This window comes from Apteryx mantelli, chromosome 17, assembly GCF_036417845.1.
Source record: "Apteryx mantelli isolate bAptMan1 chromosome 17, bAptMan1.hap1, whole genome shotgun sequence".
NCBI lineage: Eukaryota > Metazoa > Chordata > Aves > Apterygiformes > Apterygidae > Apteryx > Apteryx mantelli.
The window spans coordinates 4,201,705-4,225,855 of record NC_089994.1 but is presented as its reverse complement, the minus strand read 5'-3'; the positions used below and the strand labels follow the sequence as shown (position 1 = coordinate 4,225,855).

Genomic DNA, 24,151 nt, shown 5'->3' with positions numbered 1-24,151 from the left:
CTGACAAAGATCTGGAGATCTAGATAAGATTTTTTTTGTATTATTCTTGTATCTGAAGTGCACAAAGATGTCTTTTTACAAAAAATTTACACAACACCACCTGTTGAGTCCACCACAATTATAAATGTGCTCATAAACCAAAACCAAAAAACATTGTCTAGAACAAGTGCAGCTCTGATTCTACTGCTAACATGATAGGTCTGAAAATGCTAGTATATAGCATAAGTCAGTACTATAAAAAAAGGTCGTGAATGCAGGATAAACTGACTACTTTTTTGTCGTGGAGTTGAACCGAGCGCTACAGCTAATTAATGCGCTGGTAAAACAAAAGCTAATTTTACCAACAGATCCCTGGAGTACTGACAGTTGTGTAGTTACGGGTATAAAGGCAGTACTCACTAGTACTGCAGCAAGTAAACAGAGTATTTTATTAGCACAGGACAAAAAGATAGGATGTGACAGCTTTTGAGCTGATGGTCTGCCATTTCTAGTTCAAGCCTTTCTATTGTTTAAAGGATAAAGCCTTCGTAACATCATCTGTAAGACAATTCCCCTCCCTTCCCCCAACAGATAGCAATCATTTCACCGCAGAACTTACTGGGAAAAATGAAATGCAATTCCCGAGACAAGGGAACACGAAGTTCTTTAGCAGGAACACTCCTTCAAACAGGAAGGCTAACAACAATCCCAGCCCGCAAATGCACATGCAAGCTGTGAACATCACTTACTATTCTAGTCCCACCAACTACCAGGAGGTTGAACCAGCAAACAAACTGAATTTAAGCATACAGGAGGCTTATTCAGGTTCACTAGTACAGCAAGGAGCTTTTCCAATAATATGCGCTGTTTAGTAGCAACACTTGCTCTGATAAGAAATCACTGAGTTGCACTTTAGAACGTCATTTTCTATTCGAACGACATTCACATGGAAAGCCACAAATCACAAGACGAAAACACAAGAGAACAGCTTTAAAAGCACCCGGCTATTTTAATTCACTATGTTTATAACGAAGGTCTATAACGAATTTGAAAAACAACTTTTGATTGGATGGGAATATTTCTTCCCTGACCTAGTCTCTCAGGACTTCAGATTACTATGGTATTTTCAGCCCAGCCAAAGAAAACATTAGAAGGTTATCTCATATCTGGAGATCTAGAGAAGATTTTTTTTTAATTTATTATTCTTGTATTAGTCTTATATAAGTCTGGTCAGACAGGGGAATAGAGGATATTCTAAGAAGAGCCTGTTACCATTGTCCTTTAGCTAAAGAGACTTTACTTGTTGTCCTTGTGAAAAGCTGTATCAACAATTATTTTTAAAAAGCATGAAAAAGCCTAAAAATGGAAAAGAGCACTTGTCCGAAGCATTTCCTTTCTCTCAGAAAAGGTGAACATATGGTTTATCACTCAATGCTGGCAGTCCCAAAACAGCCCCAAAACATTCTTTTTTATTGACAGAGGGACATAAATGACCTCTGCAAGAGGGACCTACTGAAGAGTAAATGAGTTTCGCTGCACCAGGCTTTCTGTCTTTGGGACAGGCTTAATCTTTACCTACTGTCAAGAACCAATGTACAAATGAAACTTTTTCGTACAAGTGATTTTTTTCCCCCAGCTTTATCATGGTAAGGCTCTAGAGGGAGTTTCACTTAATAAAAGCGAGTGGACTATTTTAGTCGCACTGTTTTGGTTTTATCGTGTCTCACAGTTACTAGACTTAAAAAACAAACTCCCTGGCAACAGAAAGTGGTTTGATGTGATCTATACCAAACAGACAAGAAAAAAAATAATTCAAAGGAATTCACTAAAGATGGCAGATTGAGCTTCAAAGCTCGGGAAAAGGAATCAAGGGCTCAGACAAAAAAAGGAGGCATTCCTAAGAAGAAACATCAAACAGCTAGGGATGAAGAGCTGGTGGAGAGAGCTGTTTGTCTCCCGACTGTCTCTCCTGGGGAACACTTTCACTCTTTGAGAAGAACCCTCTATTTCCAAGTTCTCTAGTTGAGAGTACACCAAAGAAGGTATCAATCTGAGCATGAAAAACAGTCCTTTACTTCACTCTCCTTGCCTTCTCCATAGGTTTATCTGCTAGATTTGCATTAGAGGGGCTATTTGCAGTAGAATTAATGACAACATCCTCAAAAAGATCTCAGAGCCAAAATATTTTATTACAAAGAAATTAGGGGAAGTCGGGCTGGGGAAAACCAGCCTAATCCAAGATCATTTCAGGTCCAGCTTCCCTTGGGACAGGGGAAAAGGGGGAGAAGCTCTGAAATCTTTGGTACCGTAACAGATACAGAAACGAACCAGTTATCTCAGGGGGAAATGAATGAACAGAGCTAGTTATTGATGGATCAACACAGCGGCATGTACACATTCTTAAAAATGTGCTAGAATCCCAATAATATTTAAACAGCTGCTCTTCACTGTAGCAAGCCTTGGACAGACAATATTTAAAGAAATACAGGAGCTAATAAAAGTAACCAAGACTTTAGTACTTAATTAGTTGCATTCACTAAAATGAAAGGCACTTTTAAGCTTCCAATCTTCAAGATATAGTTTAAGGACCAAGGACTGGGATAAAATGCAAGTTAAAGACTTATTTGCTTCAATCCTTTAAGAATACAATTACGAATCACTTTCTAAATCAGTTATTAAATTTCTTCAAACTACAATTGGCTTTTGAGTCATTCAACTTATGCAGCACCTTAAGAGCCCAAGCAATAAGTAAAACTTCTCAAGCCTAAGTACCCTCAACAGGGACCATTCACAATATGGGAAATGCCAATCTAAGATGCGTGGCATGAGATCCGTGCTGTGTGGTTTTCTCTTTGACTCATTTAGTCCCCTATGAAAAAGCCAAACTTTCGGACCAGCACTGCGATTCTAACGTTCCACTATGGGAATGCTAAGCTTTTTCAAAAAAAAATCTGTACTATGACATTACTGAATCTCAGATCTTTTGAGAGCTTATGACTCTGTACTACAAAGACAGAAATACTGCAGCCTGAGTACAAATGTATTTTGAACTTCAGGTCAAACAACCATTAAGAGAGTCAATGCATCAAGTTCTAAATGTAATTCTGGTGTGAGTAATTTGACACACATGCCTAACTTTTAGAAATGCTCATCACTTACAACTTTTACTTATTTTAGTTGAGAAGCTGACATTCAATCTGACAATCAGGAGCTATCAGGCAGAGCACCCAAATGTGGCCTATTGCTTCTCTAGACCCTTTCCTGCTTTTATAAGTTGCCAGACAAAATCAGGAAGTCCAGCATGGAAAAAGACCAATGAGACTCAACAGCAACAAGGCAGGATAACACGTATAATCTGTTCATGAAAGGGATTCATGTTATTTGAATAGTCAGGCTGACTCAACTCTATGATGCAGCAAAATACTACTTTTTTTTTTTTTTTTTGGTCAGATTAGTTTTCTGTGACAGAGGAGATGATTAGTTTTATATATGATAAGGCTTAAAAGAGCCAGTGCAAAGAGACAGAAACATGTATCCCTGCATGGAATTCCCCCTTTTCAACAGAACCAAGTCATCAATTCAGCTTAAGCCATAACATGGCACTTCAGTTGAAAATGCAAACGTAACTTCCTGTCACTTACTTGAATCCATTCCCGTTCCATCATCCAGAAAACACAGCATGAATCCACCTCGCAGATCCTCTCGTCGTTCTGCAAGAGAAAAGCTAGTCAATACTCCCACGTACAAAAGCTAAAAGTTCCATAAAATAGAATCAAATTAAACAGTTTTCGTAACCGGAGTAGCACAAGAAACAGGACTTTTCCAAACCTAATATAGCTAAGCTCCAATAGCCAACAGTTTTACTCAAATTATCCATGAACAATAAAAAGGGCACTAGATTTTTATTACAGAATGACTAAGAATTTCTCCTGCACTTTAACTTGTAAGTACATGCCGCAAAGCGTGCTGTAAAATCATGCTTCTTTAACCCCCAGTATAAACAATCATTCATTTTGGTGTTCATCCGACCTCAGCTTAAGACTGATATAAGTACTATGTGACTCTGTAATATCGTGCCCGAGTTATTCCGAAGAGCGCTACTTTTTGAAGGCCACACACTGGAGCACAGAACAAATACTAATGGACTTAAACGCCCGTAGTCTTATTCTACCAGGTGCAAACACACATTTTGCAGCCTAAATCTGAGTTGTTACTACTGACTTAACTGCTGACATGTAAGGAAGCAGCAAGAGTGACCTACCAGTATAAATGTCTATTCTTGTGGCATCTGCATCTCTACAAAGTAATAAAAACACAGTCAGCATTCAAATGTCAAATAAAAATGAAGCCAAAAGCCAGGCACTTGTAAGTAATAATCTCAAAGAGGAACTGACTGCACATATCAAAATCCACAAAGGTGCTGCCAGTCAGCACTAACAGACAAGTTAAAAGACAACACATTGCTAATTTTTGTCTATTTGAATCCAAACTTCATCATAAAACGTTGTTGCACACACAGTTAACACTAGTTACAGTGAACATCACTGGCATTTTGATTTAACAGAAGTTATACTGAGAAAAAAAACATCAAATAAGCACACATTTACTGACCTTCCTCCTGTATGAAACAAACACTACCTACATTTTTTCCATCAGGATGATTCTGAAAAGTTTAGAAGCTCCTGCATAAAACCCCATCTGAATACATTCAAGATTGCTATAGTAAACTGAGCCGTTATGAGATCATGTAAAGAAAGGCCTTCATACAACTTTGCATCCTCCTCTGTGTTTGAAAAGGCAGCCCATACAGCACTAGATCAAGTTAATCCCTCTCCTCAGACCCAACCTTTTTAGTACAACAGAGACCAACACATATCCTTGGTTTGCTGGTCTGCAGGGTGCAGTTCTATTCTCTTCCATGATGTGCCTTGGTCTTGACTCCAAACTGGTTTGTTTAGAAGTATTTTATTTAAACACCTTCCCAGATAACTTCGGTTCTTTCTGGCTCCTTTATCATCATTACTTGACAGAAAATTATCTCAAAATATTTCCATAATGTCAAACCAGAGTATTTTTTGAAGTTCAAGGGATAAATATGCAAGGTTTGGGATGTAGCTATAATCTGAATTTTGGAATGAAACGTTAGAAATGTGGCAGAAAACCTGTGATTTCCAAGCGTGACCTCTCAGGTGTCACAACTGCTCTACCTATTCTTCCTCTGATTTTCAACACCTCGTTTCTGATTTTGTTCTTTTCACCCTATCGCCATCCTTGATACTAAGAGCCAAGGTTACGTAAGTATCTTCTATTCCCAACTCCAGTAATTACTATTTTACCAAAACCTTTAAACAAAAAAAAGTAAAAACTGGACTTGCACTTTATCCTTGAATCCATGTTGTGTCTTCTAACCAACCTTTCCTCCTCCAACCTGAATTATTCTATGATTTGTTCAAACTCAGGTTGTCATGAATCTATTTTTTTTAGGGGGCAGGTCTGGGTATTGCAAGAGGATCAACTGAAACATTCATACTCAACTACAATGAATTTTTTTATTTTTTATTTTTCTTAAAGCTTACTAGAAGTGAAGATTGCTCAAGAATTTCCCCAAAAGACAGACTTGTTCTGGACACTACAACTGAATTTACTTTGGGAATTAAGCACTCTCGGAGACATACCTGGCATTATCTACAAGTTCAGCAAGGGCACCAAACAAGAACTCATGAGTAGTTCTGAAACAAAACACAGAAATAGCAAAGTTACCTTGATGCTGAGAGAGAAAGACCTTTAAATAAACAATAATCTCAAATGTATTTTAAACAAATCGAATTATATATCTGTAATACCATAGCCAGCCACGGACCCAAGGCTAGAAATGAGTATTTTCCTATCCACCGGCAGCAGACCCTCAGCAGAAAGGCTGCCCAGTGTGCAGTTAGATTCAACTAACCTGCTACTCTCTGTGGACTGGGAAACACCCTGTGGTAAACAAGAGCCTCATTAACAGGCATTAAGAAAATTATTGACCGGAAGCCTATGAACCAGTCAACAATTCATATAAACCCATAATTACTCATCATATTGCCACATCTCTTAGTGACAACTAAACACTGCATATACGTAAAACATGCACAGATGAGGATTACATGCAAGGTCCATCTCTCCGAAGAACATATTCACATTTCAAAAGCTATTCCTGAAATTTCCTGAAGCTGGGAGACGTCCCCAGTAGCTGCACACATTCCTAATCCACAAAGATAATCTTCTGTTACCACTGTATCACATCATTTTCCAAACTCAAGGCTACATTCATTGATCCCAGTTTACTACAATCTCAAAAACTATGGTTAGTTTCCAGCCTCTTAAATGTTATCTTTCATAAGCAACACTCATCAAAAAGCCGTTAGTTATGTGCCTTAACCTTGAAAGGAGATACATGGTATGGAAGTCTAAAAGAGCTAATAAAATGATTTAAGAAGTTGTCCCTCAACATCATTGCAAGATCCCTATCGTACATCCAACTTGTTGGCATAGATTCAAAATCTAACAATTATTTCAAATGCAGATGGACCACATCCATCCCCATATTAACTGCAGGATCTGGGGAAACAGTTATTCTTACTGAATCCAGTAATTTGATCAATTGGGAATTTTTAGGGAATTTGCTGCTCCTCCAGAACACTTATCAAGGGACTGAACGCTCAGAAGTTGTTGTTCTACCTATCTGCTTCAGCTGGTGTGAAACCACTTCTCATAAAACTTGCCTCTATTACTACTCACAAAAGGGCCAATAGTTGAAATAGAAGGTCATTCAATTCAGACTTTCAGCTTTAGAAGAACAGATATAAAGGTACTTGCCATATGTAAAACATACAGCTGTCCACAATGCCAATAATTACCAAATGAACTTTCATATCCATCTTCAACATCATGAACCCTAACTCATTAATGTAGCTCTCATCTGAAATGCAACAAGTCAACTTTCAAAGTTATCACTGTAATTATGAGCATGGAGCTTTCCATCTCTGTAAGCTTCCACTTGCTGACACAGCAGAGGCAAGAGACTGAGGGTGAACGGTGTTTTGAAGACTATCATCTTCCTAATCAGAAGAGCCAGAAAAGCTTTCACAGAAGCTCAAAGCTGATATTCTTTCATTTGTGCACAATTTCCTGGGCACAGATCTCAAGCACTCCCTCTAGTTCAGGAACACCTATTCAACTCCATAATTCAACATCCCAGAAGTTTATTTAGAAAGTAATGCATGTCAGAAAAAGCCGCAAGCAAAAAGATGTGTTAGCACCAGTGCCTGTACTTCATTAGCAACTTTTGCTCTACAATTTAAAGAATGCTTCAAATTAAGGAAAAGATGCAAATAAGATACGAATAAGAATGTCTACGGAAAGATACTGGAACAAAATCAAGTTATTTCTACGTAGCATGGCACAATACTCAACTTGAACAGCTACCAAAACTGGAATCCCTTGTGCTGACATAGGCAAAGTAACACCTTGCTAAAAGCAAGAGAAATCAAGTCCAGCTATTTACCACTACTAGATTTAAACACACCACAAATACATTGTATAAAAATATTAACCTCAACACCTAACCTAAAATGTCCCAAATTATCTAGTCAACATCAAACTAGAAGTTGCATGAAGTGGTTGGCCTGATTTAATCTGTTCAGTTATAAACAAAAACCATGATTTCACCTTACTATCTATCAGAGATACCTGAAACACTTAACACATATCATGATCAGCCAGTGACAATCCCCCCTCAACCCAGCCCTCCAAAAAACACTTGGGATTATTTTACATGCAAGGTAAGTTTCAAAAGCACGAGCTAAGCTGTCGGCAAAACGGAGTCCACCAGAGCTTGCACACAACCTGGAAATCCTTAAGTGTGAGCTAGACTGGCATCAGAGGTAATATTAACCTCAAGCAATCAGAGCACTTGGAATATAACCGTTACTGATTATATGACTGCTGGAATGAAACATGAGGGGGGAAAAGAAAAGAGCATTATTAAACTCTGTAGCCTCAGTGACAGCTCATCTTGGCACAGATGGATTGGCCTGGGAAACTTCTCCTTTTATCATCTTTCATTCAAGACAGCTCTGTGCAGGAGTCCAAACTCAACAAGGAAAAACAGAACGTAGAAGTCTAATGCTGACAATGTATTTATTCAAGTTCTGGTTGCAAGAGGTCAAGTCAGATGACTCCAGAGAACATGATTGATTTCAAACATCTTCACAATCCACTGAGAGTAATATCCTTCCCCTCCTCCCAAAAAAGCTTATTTCGTGAGCAGTTCTTAGAGGATCACCCTCTGTTTGAACCCCGTCGGACTCCTAATCCTACGTAGTCAGACAAGTACCTAATTACTAATGAAAGACATAAGACTTTATTTTTGTTCTAAAGGAGGCCACATCTGGGAAAATACTTAAGCTGAGGGTTTGGCATCCATGTCAGAAATAAGAGCTCTTCTCTCATAATTGTACTTTAACTTTTCGGGCCAGAACAGAAAACATCCACAGAAGAAATGGGAGAGCTTGGGCCAGCGTTTGGGAGTCAGGAGTTAGTTATCATCGTTATTTCCCAAGGTCACTGTTCAGTTACTTTGAAGTCTTTCCATTTAAGTGAAATTCTTCCACTCCAGCTGTGTTTAACAGGACAATTCCGATTACAGAAAGAACCTTAAGTTCAATCACAAGTTAACTCCTCCCTATGCACCACTGTTAAAAGACAACTTCAGGTGCTCAAATTTTAATATGTTCCTTTGTTTATGCATTAAAAATACTCAAAATACAAAAAAACCCATGTCAGTTGGGCTCAGATGCATTGCTTGTACTAATCTCAGTAAATGGCTTTGGAAGTGTTTTAAAGTAGCAGCATGTAATTTTTAAGGAAGACCGCCAACCTCTGTGCAGGCAGGCAGCTTTGAGAAGCTGCCATAAAAAGAATGCACCGATAATTTTCATGTGCTTATGCATGGATATTTTCACTGTAAGATCTCAAAGGACTTTCACAGCTCAACTACTGAAGTCTCAGAAAAGCACTTGGAAGAATATCAGTGGTATATTAAAAAAAAGTAATTGAAGTCATTTAAGCATACACTTTGAAATTTGCCATCTGGTATGGAAGTATTAAGAAGCTATTCTAAAGATCAGCTGCAAGTCCTGAAGTTCAGGGACCATGTAAACTGACTTCTGAAAAGCACTTCGGATTTTAGTCAGTGTTGAATACATTAAAACTTTTCTTTGCTTTGAGAAAGCCTAAATGTGGAGCAAAAATAAATCAGGGCTTCATTCCACAGCTCAACAGCTAGATGACTGATGATTAATTACAACTTAAAGAACTTTAACTCCATGACTGCAAGAACACCTTTATTATTGAAGTGAAATCTGACTGAGATGGTACTACTTTCCTCAGCGTACCATTGCAAGAGAACATTGTCTGAAAAAAACAAGCATCTCCAGTATCAGAAATCCTGTGGGGTGGTTGTTTCTCTCCCTGTCACACAAACTTTTAAAAAGTATCTCCATTGTTTCCATTCTTTTCCATCACTGTTGTTCTTAGGGAAGCTTACATACTGGTCCCTGTAATCTCAAAAAGCTCTTCACTCATAGTGGATCAAAAGCCCTGGCACTGGCTTATTCATACTCTATTAGCTTCCAGCTCTTCCGAAGAAATTTATAATGCAGTTATGCTTTGCTAAATCCACAGCCTAAGATGACTAAAAAGTATGGTAGCAGCATAAAGTAATTTTAACACTTTAGGGAAGCAACTACAGTAGTCACAAAAGGTATGAAAGAATTTTTCGCAGCACAGTCTTTAATTATCTTCTTACGAGCACAGTCAGAATTCCAGTGGTCTGCAGACACACGCAATCTTTCGACAGAGTTTTGCCATACAGTTGTTTTTTCAATCCATAAGAGTGTTTGCTTTGCACATCTGGACAGGAACATTTTAGCAAGTTAGGGATAGTACCAGCGACTCAGTATCGCCCATTATCTTCAGACACCAGCCTGCGCCTTCGTATGCAACTGCTACAGGCCAAACCAGGGAGTGAAGCCACAGGATAACAGACCCATAGGTGACACCAGGCTGTTATTATCTTTCTTTTCTTGTGTAAAAACTTGGCTTTCCTCATGGTGGAAAGAGACTGAGTATAATGCTCTTGACATAAGTAACAATATGAGATTTGGCAGACTAGTGGCTCTTGCAGCCACACTTTGCACTGCCAACAAAAACACTGTCAGATCTACTTGGAAATTAAGTTGTACACTGCTCTGTCTATCTGAAGCCTTTAGCCTGCTGCAGGCCACTGAGGTCCCTCATTCTAAGCTTGCCTTTGTACAAAAGAAATCATATGTGGGGGGGGGGGGGAAAAGCCAGTGCTTTTTCTTCTTCTATTCATGATGAAAGTAAGGGCCAAATCTTCTACAAAGCATTAAGGAGAATCTCATGCCAGTCGCTGCTCCCCAGTTGATGGAAACGAAGAGACATCAAACATGGTTCATGCTGTTCCTTCAGGGTGCTGTTCTGTATGAAGAGGCTCCTTTCTTAAACTCTTTTGTATATGGCAGGTAGAAAGGTCATTTGTAATAGGCAGGTCTCAGGCGGGTGCTTAACTTGGCTAAGCAGCGCTTCCTGGTGGCACTTCCACAGCCTAGACGTGCATTTCGAAGTAACCCCGTCTAAAGCAGCCGAAACTTCATCTCTTCTGAGGAGATCCCGTTTTGATGGATTCTGGTGTCACGCAGCACCGACAGCAGCTTCCAAAACTGACCAGCAGCAGAAGTTAATGCTCTGGCTCAAGGCACGCTCACACAAGATACGGGGGCACGAGTGACCCGGGATGCCGTGGAAGGAGGGCGGCCATCACGGCCGGCTGAAGCACGAGGGCTTCCCAGGGAGCGGTGCAGCCGAAGGCAGGCGTGGAGCTAGCGGCTGCGCCCCTTCCCCGCCCCGCGGCGCCTGCCGGGGCCGGGCCTGGGCCTTGCCGGGCCGCCCAGAGCCCCCGCACAGCCCTGCTTCGGGGGCAGCTGGGCCGCGGCGGGCCCTGACGGCGGAGCCAGCGCAGGCCGCCGGGAGGTTCCGAGGCCCCGGCGGGAGGCGGCTCCATACTCACCTGCCGGCGGCGCGGCCCGGCGCGGCCCCGCGGCACCTCGCCTCGCCGGGCGCGGCCCTGCCCAGCGGGAGGCGCCGGGCGGCAGCGCAGGCCGCGGCGGCGCCGCCCCCCGCTGTGGACGTGCCCGGCGCCGCCGCGGCCCCGCGCGAGGCGGGCGGGCGGCCGGCGGCGCGGCCCGGTACTCACGAGTTCGTGTGCAGGTACTCGAAGGTGAGCTGCGCCCGGTTCAGGCTGCTGTAATTAGCAAAGGCCATGGCGGCGGCGGCCACCGCGCTCCGCGTGCGCCCTCGAGAGCTCCCCGCCCGCCCAGCTCCCCCCCCCGCGCGGCGGCGGCCGGTCACCGCCCCCGGCGGGAGGCCAACGCCATGCGCCGCGCCGCGCCGCGCCGCGCCCCCCGGGCTGCGGCTGCCGGCGGCGCCCCCGCCCCTGCCGGGCCCCGCTTTGTCTGCGCCGCGCTCGCGCGCCCCGCCGCCCCCGCCCGCCGGCCGCCCCCGCCCCGCGGGGCGGGGCCTGCGCGCCCGCCGCCCATTGGGCAGGGCGCGGCGCGTGACGAGGGAGCCATGGCGGGGGCCGGCGCGGCCTCAGCGCGCCGCGTGACGGGCGTGCTCGGCGGGCGAGGGGCGCGGGCGGCGGCGGGTGAGTGCGGCGGGCGGCGCGCGCAGCCCCTTCCCCCCCTCCCCCCCCCGGGAGGCGCGGGCGGGGCCGGGGCCTGTGGCGGCCGCGCCCGGGAATCGGCCTGGCGGGAGGGGGCCGGGAGCGGGGGAGGCGTGCACCCCTCCCGCGGGGAGGTCCGGTCTGATCCGGTCCGATCCGGTCCGATCTGGTCTGATGTCGCCGCTGCCGCGCGCGGGTGGGGGTAGCGGCCGGCCCCGGCCCAGGAGCGATGCTGAGCCCGCGTGGCGTTTTGCCACCGCTCTATCCAAATGGGGGAAAAACATCCCGGCAGCCCCGTGGCAGCGGCCGGGCCCGGTGGGGAGCAGGCGGCCCCCGCCCTGCGCCCGCCCCGTGCTTCTCTTCCGCAGCAAAGCAGCGCGGTGGCGTCTCACCTGCTAGCGAAGATAGCTGCAGCGAGCCGAGCTCATCGAATTTTAAGTTGGTGATAAATCTCGGGCGCAAACATCAGCGCAGGCCAAGAGAGGCTTCTCCTTCGCTTGTCGCTCTGTAGCGCTGACATGGCCGCGGCGCCCGGCGTGCGGCCTGACCGCAGCACGAGGGTGGTGCAGCAAGCCCCCGAGGAGCCCGTGTCTGCCCGGTCGTGTGGGCTGCGCGCGGGGCTGCGGCAGTGATCCCTCGAGCGCGGCTACGCAGCTGAATGGAGTCATTCTACAGTCGAGATCCAGCCTGGAGACTATCAGCTTCTGGCCTACAAAATAGTTGCATTTAGACTTCAACTGCTGTTTAACTTTCCTGCAGCTGGCAGCTCCTGTTGTTGATGAAGGCCCTGTGAAATCGTTGAGGAAAAGCTGATGAATGTGTTCATGTTTGCTAAAATAGATTAATAGAGAGGGAACGTAAAGTCATAAACGCTCTTATCTGATTTCTGTGCCTTTGATTCATCTTGAATTTCAAAGTGATTGAGGAAAGTTGGGCTATCCTTCTTGCAGGCTGCGTAAATCTTGTCCCCCTCTGAACCACAGGCAGAATACAGGAATCGCAAAGGCCAGAATTATTTTGCTAATACTTGAATTGCCCATTGGAAAAGCATATCAGATTCTCCTTCTGAAATGGACTTTAAAACAGGATGGCTGCTTTTCCTGTGTCTCAGATAATAATCTGAGCTAAAGATCCAAAATTTGAAGGAATTCAGTCTGTGCAGAAACTGAGGTGCCATCAGCACTGGTTTCGTGAGCTCCTATTCGGTGAGTGGTTCTTTGCAGCCATCCTACATGAACAGATAGAATGAGTCTAGCTTCTTCCATTACTTTGTCTCTTCCACAGATGTGGTATAAAATAAAATACCATAGGCAATAGAATCATTCTTGAGAGGCCCTTGTTGCAGTGGGAGACAACAAACTTTGCTATGGTGCATATAACCATCCTGATAAGTGACTTACAGAATGGTGAACTTGTCCAGCCTGTACATTTATGGTGCTTGAGACAAGCCTTGCTGCTCTTCTTTAACCTGTAGCTGAGTTTCTTACACAGAGCTGGGTTTGGACATCTTGATCTTATGTAGTATGCAACTCCCTCAGTACAGCATAAAGTATTCTTCTTTAAATAGAGCCTGCCTGTCTTACTTACTCATAGAAAGGAGCTGCATTATTCATCAAATCATTCTGCCTTTTCCAGGGCATGAGTTGAATCTCAGGATCTGTTTGGATGCAAGCCATGAAATCAAGAATTTAGAAAAAGCAAGTGTTTTTCTTCCTAGTTCTTTCTAGCAAGGAGTTCTGCCATATGTGGCCTGGGGTAGACCTGTTCCTTTTATTCATAGGCATGTTGTCACTCGCTCGTCACATGTCTACCCAGTTGTTCCATCATTCATGTCAGGTAGCAGAGCAATTTGTTGACTAATTCAAATGAAACGTGGTGTGAAACCTCTCTTCATGGCAGTATTGTCTTTTTCTCCTGTGTTGAGAGATCTAGTCTCTGCATGTCTTTTCTTTGGAACAGTCTGACTTAATGAGCAGTCAGTGAACTGCTCATATGAGATATGCCGACCAAAATATTCGAATATAAGTACCTCAGTATGTATCAAAGCACTGAAAGAAAAGTCCAAAGACCTTTTCCATAGTGCCAAATGTCATTCTCTCTCTTGCTTATCTCCCAGAAAAGTCACACCACTGATTTAAATGTGTGATTTTGTTCACCCAATTTGGAAAATACTAGGTACTATTATCAGTGAGACACTGGCTGTCAGAAATGAGTTTGTAAATAGAGATAGTTGGCAGAAGAATGGAAAGGGGAGGAATAGACGAGAGCAGGGAGACATCCTGAAGTGAGAAACGGGAAGCGTTCAGCAGAACTATTGGACAGTGAGGACTCTCCAGTACGATACCTGTCAGGCTCCCCCATCCTGAGTCTGAGGCTTCCCTCTTTCCAAGTTGTGATTACTGGAAATATTTAGTGGCCTTTACCAAAATGAAAAGGTACGCAGGCTTCTTAACAAAGTGACTAATAAGTGGAATTTCTTTTGTTCATGAGTAAATAAAGATATTTTTCCCTATCTCGTTATTTGAAATGTGTGGACTATGTAACCTGTGGTTTTTCATTTGATTTAAATTGTCATTTAAAATCACCCTGACAGACATGCCTAATATGGACAGTTCAAGTGATTTCAATTTGGCAAACTTATAAGCAACTGAAAACATGATTGTGTAGTGAAAAGTTCAGTGAAACCTCAAGTGTTAGTTGCACTTAGAAATAGCATCCAACTAGACCGAGCTGTGCTGTGAATGAAGAGTTGAACAGCCACATGACCACATCTGATACAGAATATGTTTGGGGAGGCTCTACAGGTTCTTCTCATTAAAACATCTCTCAGTGATGACTGTCAATAGATAACTACCATTCTGTGTGCTGAGAATATTGCAATGTGTGAAATGTCCTTTGTCACCTCTGAAGGCATTCATCCCCCCTAACTTTAGATGTAGGCAGACAAGGTTTGGCAAGCTCTGTCCTACTGCTATTGTTCTCATAGCTTGAAATCAAAGTAAAATGTACATCGGAACCCCAAACTGCCCTTCTGCATTGTATGAAGTTGACATCACTGAAGACACAAAGTGGGTTCAGCTGCATTGGTGGGAGAGAGGACTGAAGGAGTTGTATGGAGACACAGCATCTTCTCTGGCATGTAACTGTGTGAAGGTTAATGCGAAGCCAGTGAGTATGATGAGAATTACAAGCATGAAGCGAGAGGTGGTGTGAGGCACAAGAACACCGTACCAGCAAGCAGAATGTAGCATCAGGAGTCAAAGGAAAACAAAGCTGTGGGGCATGGCTTTTTTTTCCCCAGCAACTTCACCCTGAAGTTATTTGTTCTTGTTGCTCAGATCTTTCTTCCAGACAAAGTTACTGTCATTAAGAGAAAGCAGTCATGGCTTAGGAAAGGTTTTGCCAACACAGTTGGATCTCCCGTGTGGTAGTGTGACCTCAGCAGCCCTGTAATACCATCAGTGTCTAATTTGCAGGAAGTATGGAGATGTCACCATGCTTGCTCAATACATCAAAATCAGCTCAGATGCTGCAGCAGCCAGGACAGCAGTTGAAATGTATAGGAGAATACCAGCATTAATGACATTTCTGTGAAGGTGCAGGCAGATGGCCAGCCCTGGCCTGAGGTTATACTGAGGGGGTAACAGTGTGAGAAACTGCCAGACAGAGCAGACAATGGACATGCAAAAGTGGCTGGCCAACCCTGACCTGGGGCTAACCTAATAAAGGGAGAAGCAACCAGACAAAAGGGGTGAGAGGGGAGTGTCAGATGTCCCTTGGATGGAGAGTGCCTGAGGGTAGTGAGAGCGGGTGCTGGCTTAATGGGATCGCTGACCAAGGCTGCAATTACTGAATAAGACTGTAAAATCAGCAAAACTTGGGCCTATGGGGAAAGAGAAAAATGGGGGTGAGTTGTTTAAATGGGAAGGGGAAAAGGAACTATAAGGCAAAGCAAACCACGTGGTCGGGGATGCTTGGGGAGTGCCTCATCAGTGCAGCCAGGAGCAGGACAGTAAATCTGTTCTGACCATACCAGTGGGTCTTCCTTGCTTCTGCAGTGAGGGGGATGGGGGTGCTCTCCCTAATGCTAGCAGTTCTACACCTTGGTTGGGTGGAGGACAGACTGAGCAATCTCCCTAACAATGTCTGCAGTAAATGTGGCTTGAATTATCATCTCGGTTCATCTGAATCTCAGAAAGAACCTTCTAAGGAACCTCATATGTATCCATATCAGCCTGCAGAGTCTTTAGTAAGAAATGACTTGAGGAACATCAAGAAATGCCCTCTTCTCCCACCTCCCAGGGTAAACTGCCTATAGGCCTTTTTTCCAAGAGCTACTGCTGGAAGTGCCTTTTTTAATTAAGGCAGTAAATCTCATCACAGCCCCAGCCAATCTTGGGAGCTCATTTCAGCAAGCTGAGACACCACCTGCACATGTCCAATCCCTTTGTTTTTACACTAACTTCTTTTTGAAGAGCAATATATGAAATGTATTTCCTGGAGAGAGATGTTCTCTGATCATACGGTCTGTTGTTCTGCATAGCTCTTATTTTCCCTAGGCTGTAGCAGAGAGGTCTTCATTTTATAAGCTGGCCAGTTAACTGCTGGGAGAGGTCAATAGCTTTCTCCTCCCTGTCTTCCCGATTTCTTTTCTTTTCCCTTGAACCCTTACCAGTCTTTTTGTCTTCTTACCTATCTCTGAGCATTCTCTTTTTGTCTTCTGCCTGGTACCCTTTGTGCCATACATCATCTTTAACTTGTTTCCTGCTTGGCCTCAGTCTCTACATTCTATCAGTTGAGACTGGAAGCTGATCAGAAATGAGGGTATTTTGTGTCCCATGCAAGGCCAAGCACCGTGCATGCAGATAATAATGATAATATGTGTAACTGTGAGAACCTTGTGCATCATTTTCACAGTCATCACAACTCCCAGAAAGCAGGAAATCAGCTGTGCACAGTGAAAGAAGAAGGCAAAGTTTGCTCTGACAAGACACAGTATTCAGACCCTGTGGCAAATAGGCCCAGGGACTGTGCGTGGCATGGTATCACCTGTCCTGCAGGGAAAGGCGCTAAACTCTACATCAAGAAGGATCTGAAGCTGAGCTTGCAGGCATGCTGGACTTATGAAACAGAGCAGTGCCAGCAGCAGAGAGGAAAAGAAGATGTGAGAAAAGAAGAGGAAGAGAAGAGAAAGCCTTTTCTCTTTTTTCCCCCTACATTTGCACCCATGGAAGCTGCAGTATGTGGTGCCTCCTTAGGCCCATAAGTGTACTCTGAACTGGTCATCACTGGAGCACACCTGGCAGTGCTGCAGGGAGAGGAACTATGATGATAACAGTTGAATTACCTTATTCCTTTCCCCTGTCTCTGTCCTTAAAGACTCAGTAGCAATCTATGGGCCATGCTAAACAGCTGAGAAGGGTTAGCTGGGTGCACCTCTGGCTCTGCCCATCTGTGCATGATCTATGTTATAGGCAATTTCCTTCACTCACAGAACTGTGTCTCCTTGGCATACCTAGGCATTCAGCTCAAACTAGAAGATGCCCCTTGCCAGAAGAAGCTACAGCATTTCCATGCAGCAGGGATACGTGCCACAGGACCTGTCATTGCACCTCAGTGCCACCAGAAGTCATCCCAATTCCAAACCCTAAATGGGGAAGCTGCTTGAAAAATGGGAGAAAACTTTTGCATCAGAAATGACTCAGGGCTTTGGTATATTACATTCTCAAATATTTATTTCTGTGTTCTTACAAATGTTTTATTTGAAGAAAAATATTGTAATTGGCCAATATTCCCCAGAATCTAAATATTTTGCTTTAAGACAGAACTTCCTTCCCCCACTTTCAGAGATTTGCTGCTTTGCCGACTACACAATTCATGCTCTGGACATGACAAGGCCTTCCCTCCACTCTACAGTCTGTTTACATGTAACTGGGGCCTTAATCCAAGCTCTGTAATAGCAAGGGGGAGAAAAGAGAATTTATCCTTGGTTAATCCTCAAAAATAGCTCTTGATCTGACAGTCTTTTCCACTGAGAAAGTGGAAGATGAGAAGATTGTTTGTGGGAACAGGATTGGACAGTTAAGGGGTGAGAGACAAGCTTCCCTGTTCCAGCTGCATTGGCTGTGCAGAGAGGGGACCCTTGCCAGGAACAAGGTCACCTTGCAAGATGTGCTACTTGTTCTCAGGGTTCAAGCAACACCAGGAGGCTGAAGGGTGGTGGGGATCAGGCAGTCTAAAGGCTGTGGCATGCCCCTATGAGCTCCTCCTTGAGGCTCTCCAAAGCCGAGCACAGTCTGTAGAGGGACTTACCTTCCCTCTGGTTTGGCAAAGGTGTCACTGGTTTTCTAGTGCTGGAAGGGTTTCCGGCATGCTGTAGAGTTCCTAATGTGGAGCAATGTCTTACCTGCACCCAGGGCTCTGCTGTGTGCCTATTTCATTGTCCAGAGATGTGTCAGGCAGAGAGGGGTGCAAGCCTGTATTGAAGACAGTCAGAGTCTTACCTTTGCAGGGCTCACATCTGAGCAAGGAAGGAACTGGTTCCCTTCTTGCTTTTCCCATGCCTGTGGCAGAGCTGATGTCAGACTGTCAAGCAGTGGTTGTTGGAATGGGCAGACACCAGCTTCTGGGCACACAGACAAGTGAAGGATGGCTATTCCTGCACTTCCAGGAGTGCCAATAACTGATAGACATGAACCGAATACCTTTTTGAACAAGCGTGTCCCTAAAATAAGAAGGAGAAAGATGCAGGAACTAGAGGCCAAGTAATTAATTCAGGAACAGAATCAATGGGGTGCAGTGCATTGGTGGGACCTCTGTCCAGCATGGAGAAGCATGCTCAGCTCAAAGTTCACCATCCTAGTCTGCTACTGAGGTGCAGTTAATGAGTTTAGGGTCAGCTGCAGGTTCATGCTGCCACTGAGAGGCTATGGCCTTCACTGGGTCACCAGGCTAGGCATAGTGTTTAGTTGTTAAGGAGGCCTGGACTGATGGTGTCTTTAATCATATGTGGTAGTTGGTGGGACTAGATGCCTACTTTTTTGCTTTCAGCAGGACCCAAAGTGCAGAGCAGTTTTTGTTCTGTGGTGCTGCTGCCTCCTAAGAGACCAGTCTGGAAGTATCCACTGTGTTTATCTGGAGTGGGTAGAAAATTTCACAGCATGAGCATCTGAAGAATTTCAGTTTCAGCTGGAGATTTTGCACCACTGTATAGTCTCAATGAACTCCCCATTCTTCATCATTCTGTTAGGCTCGATTTACCCTCTGGCCCCTGGGGCCAGGAAACATTTTAACTGATACTGGGAGAAAAGAAAGAGTCTTGTAACAACAGCCTGCTGATTTGCAGGATATAATAGGAATGCACGTGACTGAAAGGTAAATGAAGGATGCCTGATGCTGAGAGTGGATCAGGAGCAGCTTCATCTTGTGACAGCTGTTTTTTGTGTCCTGCGTCACACCTGCTGGAGCAAGGAGTAGGGACAGGAGTGGAGCACACTTTGGGAGCGATCAGAACGGCTGGTGGAGCAGCTTCTGAGAGACCAGACACAGTACAAGGGACACCCTCCTACCTGAAATGCGTCCACAGCTTGTAGGAAACATCTGTATTCTTGGGAAAGGCTGTTCTGAGATTACTGTGTATGCCATCCTATCTATGAGCAGAGAGTTGGAATTGTATTGTGGTAGGTGATAGCTGTAGATCACATATTTCTAGCTGGGTTGTACAGGGCATTTGCCATAAAGCATGGCTAATGTTCAGGGGCTGTCTGTGGGGATGTCAAGACAGCAAAACTCCTCAAGGGAGAGCAAGCTCCAGCATTCAAAACAATGAACACTGTGAAGTCCCAATGGCTTTTTCAGGTAGAACTAGAAATATGCCTAGCAAAAGTCCATCAGCTTTGAAGCATGGAATGAGATATCTGGCACTGGGGAAGAACTGGTGTTTCTGCAGTGAAATTCATAGCTCCTTTGATCAATGGCTTGGAAACCCTTCTATCCTTGTGCTTTGGATGGGGGAAAAATAAATAAAACAACTTCAAAGTCACCTCCAGTATCTTCTTTAAAGGAGGTTTACTGTAGGTTTTTTTGTAGGTAACAGTCTCCTCTCTCGCTAAAGGTCTCACTCCTGTTGTTTTGGAGTGTGAGAGGGGCAGAGGAGGGAAGCAGAAGAAACTGCAGGGCACCATGGGGACAAGGAGGAAGCTGTTCCTCTATCCCCATGGTACAGTAAAAAAGAGCAAAGAACTGCTAACCTTATGGGCACAGACTTTATGCTGAGCATTGGGAGAGTGAAGAGCCCCTGAGGCACAAAAAAGGCCAGACCAAGAGTGGGACTGAACATCCCCAGGTGCCTAGAAGCAATTCCTTCCACACTTGGCTTGGAGAGGGGTCCAGCTGGGTGGCATCCAAGCATTGCATGATGCTGCCAGGCTCAGGGTCTACTGGACATACCCTGCATTCAGTGTCCAGGACACTGGCTCAGTCAGAGGGACTGTGGTGCAATGGGGGCACTGGCAGCAAAGATGCAGTCACGTTTGGCACAGTAGCAGTGAAGGATTTGGGTGACTGTATTGTATTTGAGTTGTCTGCAGCCCATTTAACCAGAGCAAGAGCTTAGCAATCACTAAAGCTCAGGATCCCCTATTGGATCAGGGTGCTGTAACTGAATCGCAAGGAGCACAGCACAGCTTTGTGACCTGCACATGAGCTGAAACAACAGATGACTCTGAGTTAGCAGATGAAATTGGGACTTAAAAGAATGACCTCCAGTGAAGAAAAGGTTAGAAAAGTACATCATAGGACCCAGGGAGCCAGCAGAGCAGCGTGGGGTGCTGGCAGGAGCACTGCATGCAGCATTTGTGGTGGGATACAGATCTGTTCGTATCGGCTTTGCTGTGGATAAATTCATCTCCCATCTCCACCATGAATTTAAGACCACTTATGAAATGCCGAAGGAAGTTCTACCAGCCTTTTTGTATATGGACAGGGCATTTTAGTGCAACATAACTCAGCCTGACTGCAACAGACTAGACATACCGACAAGGATTAAGAGTCCAGTGCAAGACTTGGCAGAGTCACAACTGGACAGGGAGGACTCCTGACCAGGCAGCTGTTTGGATCTTTCTTATATAAGCTGTCTAGACCAGAAAAGAAGTTACAAAGCCAACATTAGCATAAGACTACAGTTCCCTGCACAGATGGTCTACAACCCACAACTTTCATATTTATTTTGTGTAGAGTAAGAAGGGAATAGAAGAAGGATGTCAAGTTAGCTATGCATCAGAGAAAAGTCTATGAAATAGCTATAAAAATAATGGAAAAGAACAGTAACGAGAGAAGATTTATTAGAAGTAGGAAAACATTTGATGTTTTGCACACAGAAGAGAGCGCGTTGCCAAAAAACATTATCTACCCACAGTATCTACCCTGCAAAATTCAGATAACGCCAGGGGGTACAGCTCATGTTGTGGAAAAGAATGAAAGAGTGGGTCCTGGTGAAGGAATGGTTGGAAGAATATGCACAAGCTCAGAAATATTTCACCAAGTTCTCCTAATTCCTCATGACTGTCCCAGTGGAGAATGAAATGAATGTAAATAAAAAGTATGATCAAAAAAGACCCTGGTCTTGAAAAATTTTACAGAATGAAAGAGATGGAAGAGCCTGTGGCTGGTACAAGTACTGCCATGAGGGAATAAACCTGAAAACAATCATAGTTGTCATCAGACAGCAGTACAGCAAGGTTCATTGTACCAGTCCATAAGGACATGATAATCCTTGCTGGAATATGAATCAGCCACTGACAACTAGCAAGTTGACAGAAGCCAGAAGGTGTGACACAGAGCCAAACCTTGTGCCATATACAGTCACGTGGAGGGCACATGGCATCCGAGAACCCTTTATCAGCGCATGATTTGGCTCATTAGTGAATACCAGGACTGGACTCTTACAGGTTTCCTGTAACATGATGGGCTTTCAGATTTCTTGGGACAAATCGGTATTAGTGCCTATGATGCTGTTTCCATGGTGCTGGAGGCCCATGAGAGCACAGTGAACAATTGAACAGGGCAACAACAAGGGGACAATTGCATGGGCTTCCTGCTTGTTCACATGTGCATGTGCCCGTGGCCTCTCTCTTTTAATAGAAGCAGTTTTGTCACCTCCTCCCAAGTCTCAGAAGAGAAGCCATGTGGTGGAGTGATCTGTTGAGGATGGCTTTTTTGCCATACAAACGTTTCCATATAGGTGTTTGCTCAAGAAGGCACAATAAACATGCCCAGCTTCCTGGGACAGGAAAGCAACGTTCCCAGGGGAACCCTTTCCTCTGCTGTGATCTGCACCCACAGGAGACCTCTGTATCCAGTGAGCCTGGGCTTGCCATTTACTGTGGAAGGTCCTCTTGTGCCTCTGGTACATGGGTATCTCCACAGAGTTGCAGTCAGGCTTCAGACTGCTCCAGGTGAGCCTCTGGACCCATGAAGAGGAGGTCTGAGACCAGCGAGGGCGTGGAGCAGAAGTGTGTGCTGTGCTGCTTGAGGCCATGTTGCCAAGAGGGGCCTGTAGCTCTCTGCACTGGCTGGAGTCCTTCAGACCTGGGAATTTCATACCTCAAATCCATCACCCTGCTGCAAACCAGCTCAGAGCACCAGGCAGGTGCTGCACAGAGGAGAGAGCAGTTCCTGGAGAAGAAGTTGCATGTGAGGGATTGAGGGGCTGCATTTTTTTTGGCTCTAGGAGGGAAAGGACAGCCCATTCCCTCTCTGTGAGAGCAGACAGGACAACCTGGGGACTTGAAAGCTGTTACTACCCCCAGCCTAGTCCGCCCTGCCCAGGAAAGGGAGATGCAGCAGGGCTATAACAGGGCTCTGGGGTGTTTGTTGCTGAGGTGTGGTTTGCTTCCAGGTGCAGTGATCCAGGTGCAGTTATGGTTGCCTCCCCCCCCTGCCCCAGCAGAGGAGGGATGTCAATAAACTGGAGCAGGTCCAGCGGAAGTGATGAAGCTGGTCAGGTCTGGAGCACAGGTCATACAAGAAGAGGCTGATGCCGTAGGACGATCTAATGCAGTCATCCAGCACCTAAAGGGAGGTATAAAGAAGATGGACCTCAGAGGTACTCTGTGAAAGGATGAGAGACAACAGGTATGAGACGCAACTTGGGAAATTACTGTTGGATGTAAGGAAAAAAATCTTCCTGAGAGGTGCAGCCCTGGGACAGAGACCAGAGAGGTGGGAGATCCCTGTCCTTGGACATTTTCAGAATTCAACTGGACAAGGCCCTGAGCAGCCTGCTTTAGTTTGAAGATAACCCTGCTCAGAGCAGGGGGATGGACTAGAGCCCTCCGGATGTCCTGCCCACCTCTGGCTTTCAGTGAGCCCATGATCCGAGCCCGCATGGGAACTTTCCCTTTCCATGTAGCAGGGCACAGACGGGAGGAGAGGCATTCTTCTCTAGGCTCTAGTGCTAATGGAGGTCGTCTCCCTTCTGCTTACTGTGGATCTGCCCCAATAAGAAACCTCATATCTGGACAGCGTAGGGGGGATGCTTGTGCCCATCCTGGCACCATTAGTTGAGACAGGTTCAGGAAACATCCTTGTGATTCTGCCAGTCCTGAAAACCCACCTCTCTGCATGGCTGCGGACCCTGCCCTGTGAGCCAGCCTGCCTGTGAGAGAAGGTGCTCTCTGGCAGCAGGGCTCAGCCGTGGTGCTCACCGGCCAAGAGACCCACAGGGATAGCAGCCCTGGGCTTGGAGCTGCAGCTTTCTCCACACAAACAGTTTATCGCCCTGATACAGGCTATTTGTTCACCTTGGTACAAGGCTGCAGTGAGGACTTGGGGAGTCCAGGGTGGTTTGGTTTCCTCTGACCAGGGCTCTTTAGCTTTGCACACTTTGGCACAGTGTGGCATCTTTGAATTTCTCTTCCAATCCATGTGACCCCAAGGAAGTGACCTTCCCCAAACCCATCCCTGTAAGAAAAATAGTTGTCTAGTCTCTACACCCAGCATGTGAATGAAGCCAAATTTTTAAGGTTAGTTTGAAAAAACTGATTCCTTGTCTTCCCCTTAACATCCCAGCAGCCAGAAATCCTATTTGAAAGGCAAGGCCCTTGGAGACAGGCAGCACAGATGGCTGCTTTGAACAGAGGGTCTTCTGGGAAGTCCCCAGAAAGGACTGACATGTTTGTGAGCATCTGGAGCCTGCTTTTTAGAGATAAGCAATTAGGAGTGGTATCTTCCTTGAACCCTCTTGTCCTTTTTCCAAACCTTTCCTTTCTTGGACATGGCTCACTCTTGCACCTGGATGACGTGCAGATTGTCCCACTCTTGTAAGTGCTGCAGAATGCTGCAGAACTGAGGTGATTGCAAACCTGGCAGAGCTGTGGTCTCCTTGGG

The 24,151-nt window shown here is 45.2% G+C and overlaps 1 protein-coding gene across 4 annotated transcripts in view; it reads right to left on the bottom strand.

The window, feature by feature from the left end:
* Window positions 1-11,396, bottom strand: part of MORC2 (MORC family CW-type zinc finger 2) — a 45,984-nt gene extending 34,588 nt beyond the window's left edge. For all 4 annotated transcript variants that reach the window (XR_010885881.1, XM_067306838.1, XM_067306839.1 and 1 more), the window contains exons 1-4: window positions 11,297-11,396; window positions 5,655-5,708; window positions 4,241-4,275; window positions 3,621-3,689 (exon numbers count right to left, since the gene is read on the bottom strand). Coding sequence is in view for 3 of the 4 variants with exons in the window: in XM_067306838.1 (XP_067162939.1) it covers window positions 3,621-3,689; window positions 4,241-4,275; window positions 5,655-5,708; window positions 11,297-11,364 (226 nt within the window). In the remaining variant the exon portion in view is untranslated. The remainder of the gene's footprint in view (window positions 1-3,620; window positions 3,690-4,240; window positions 4,276-5,654; window positions 5,709-11,296) is intronic.
* Between the last annotated feature and the right edge of the window lie 12,755 nt (window positions 11,397-24,151).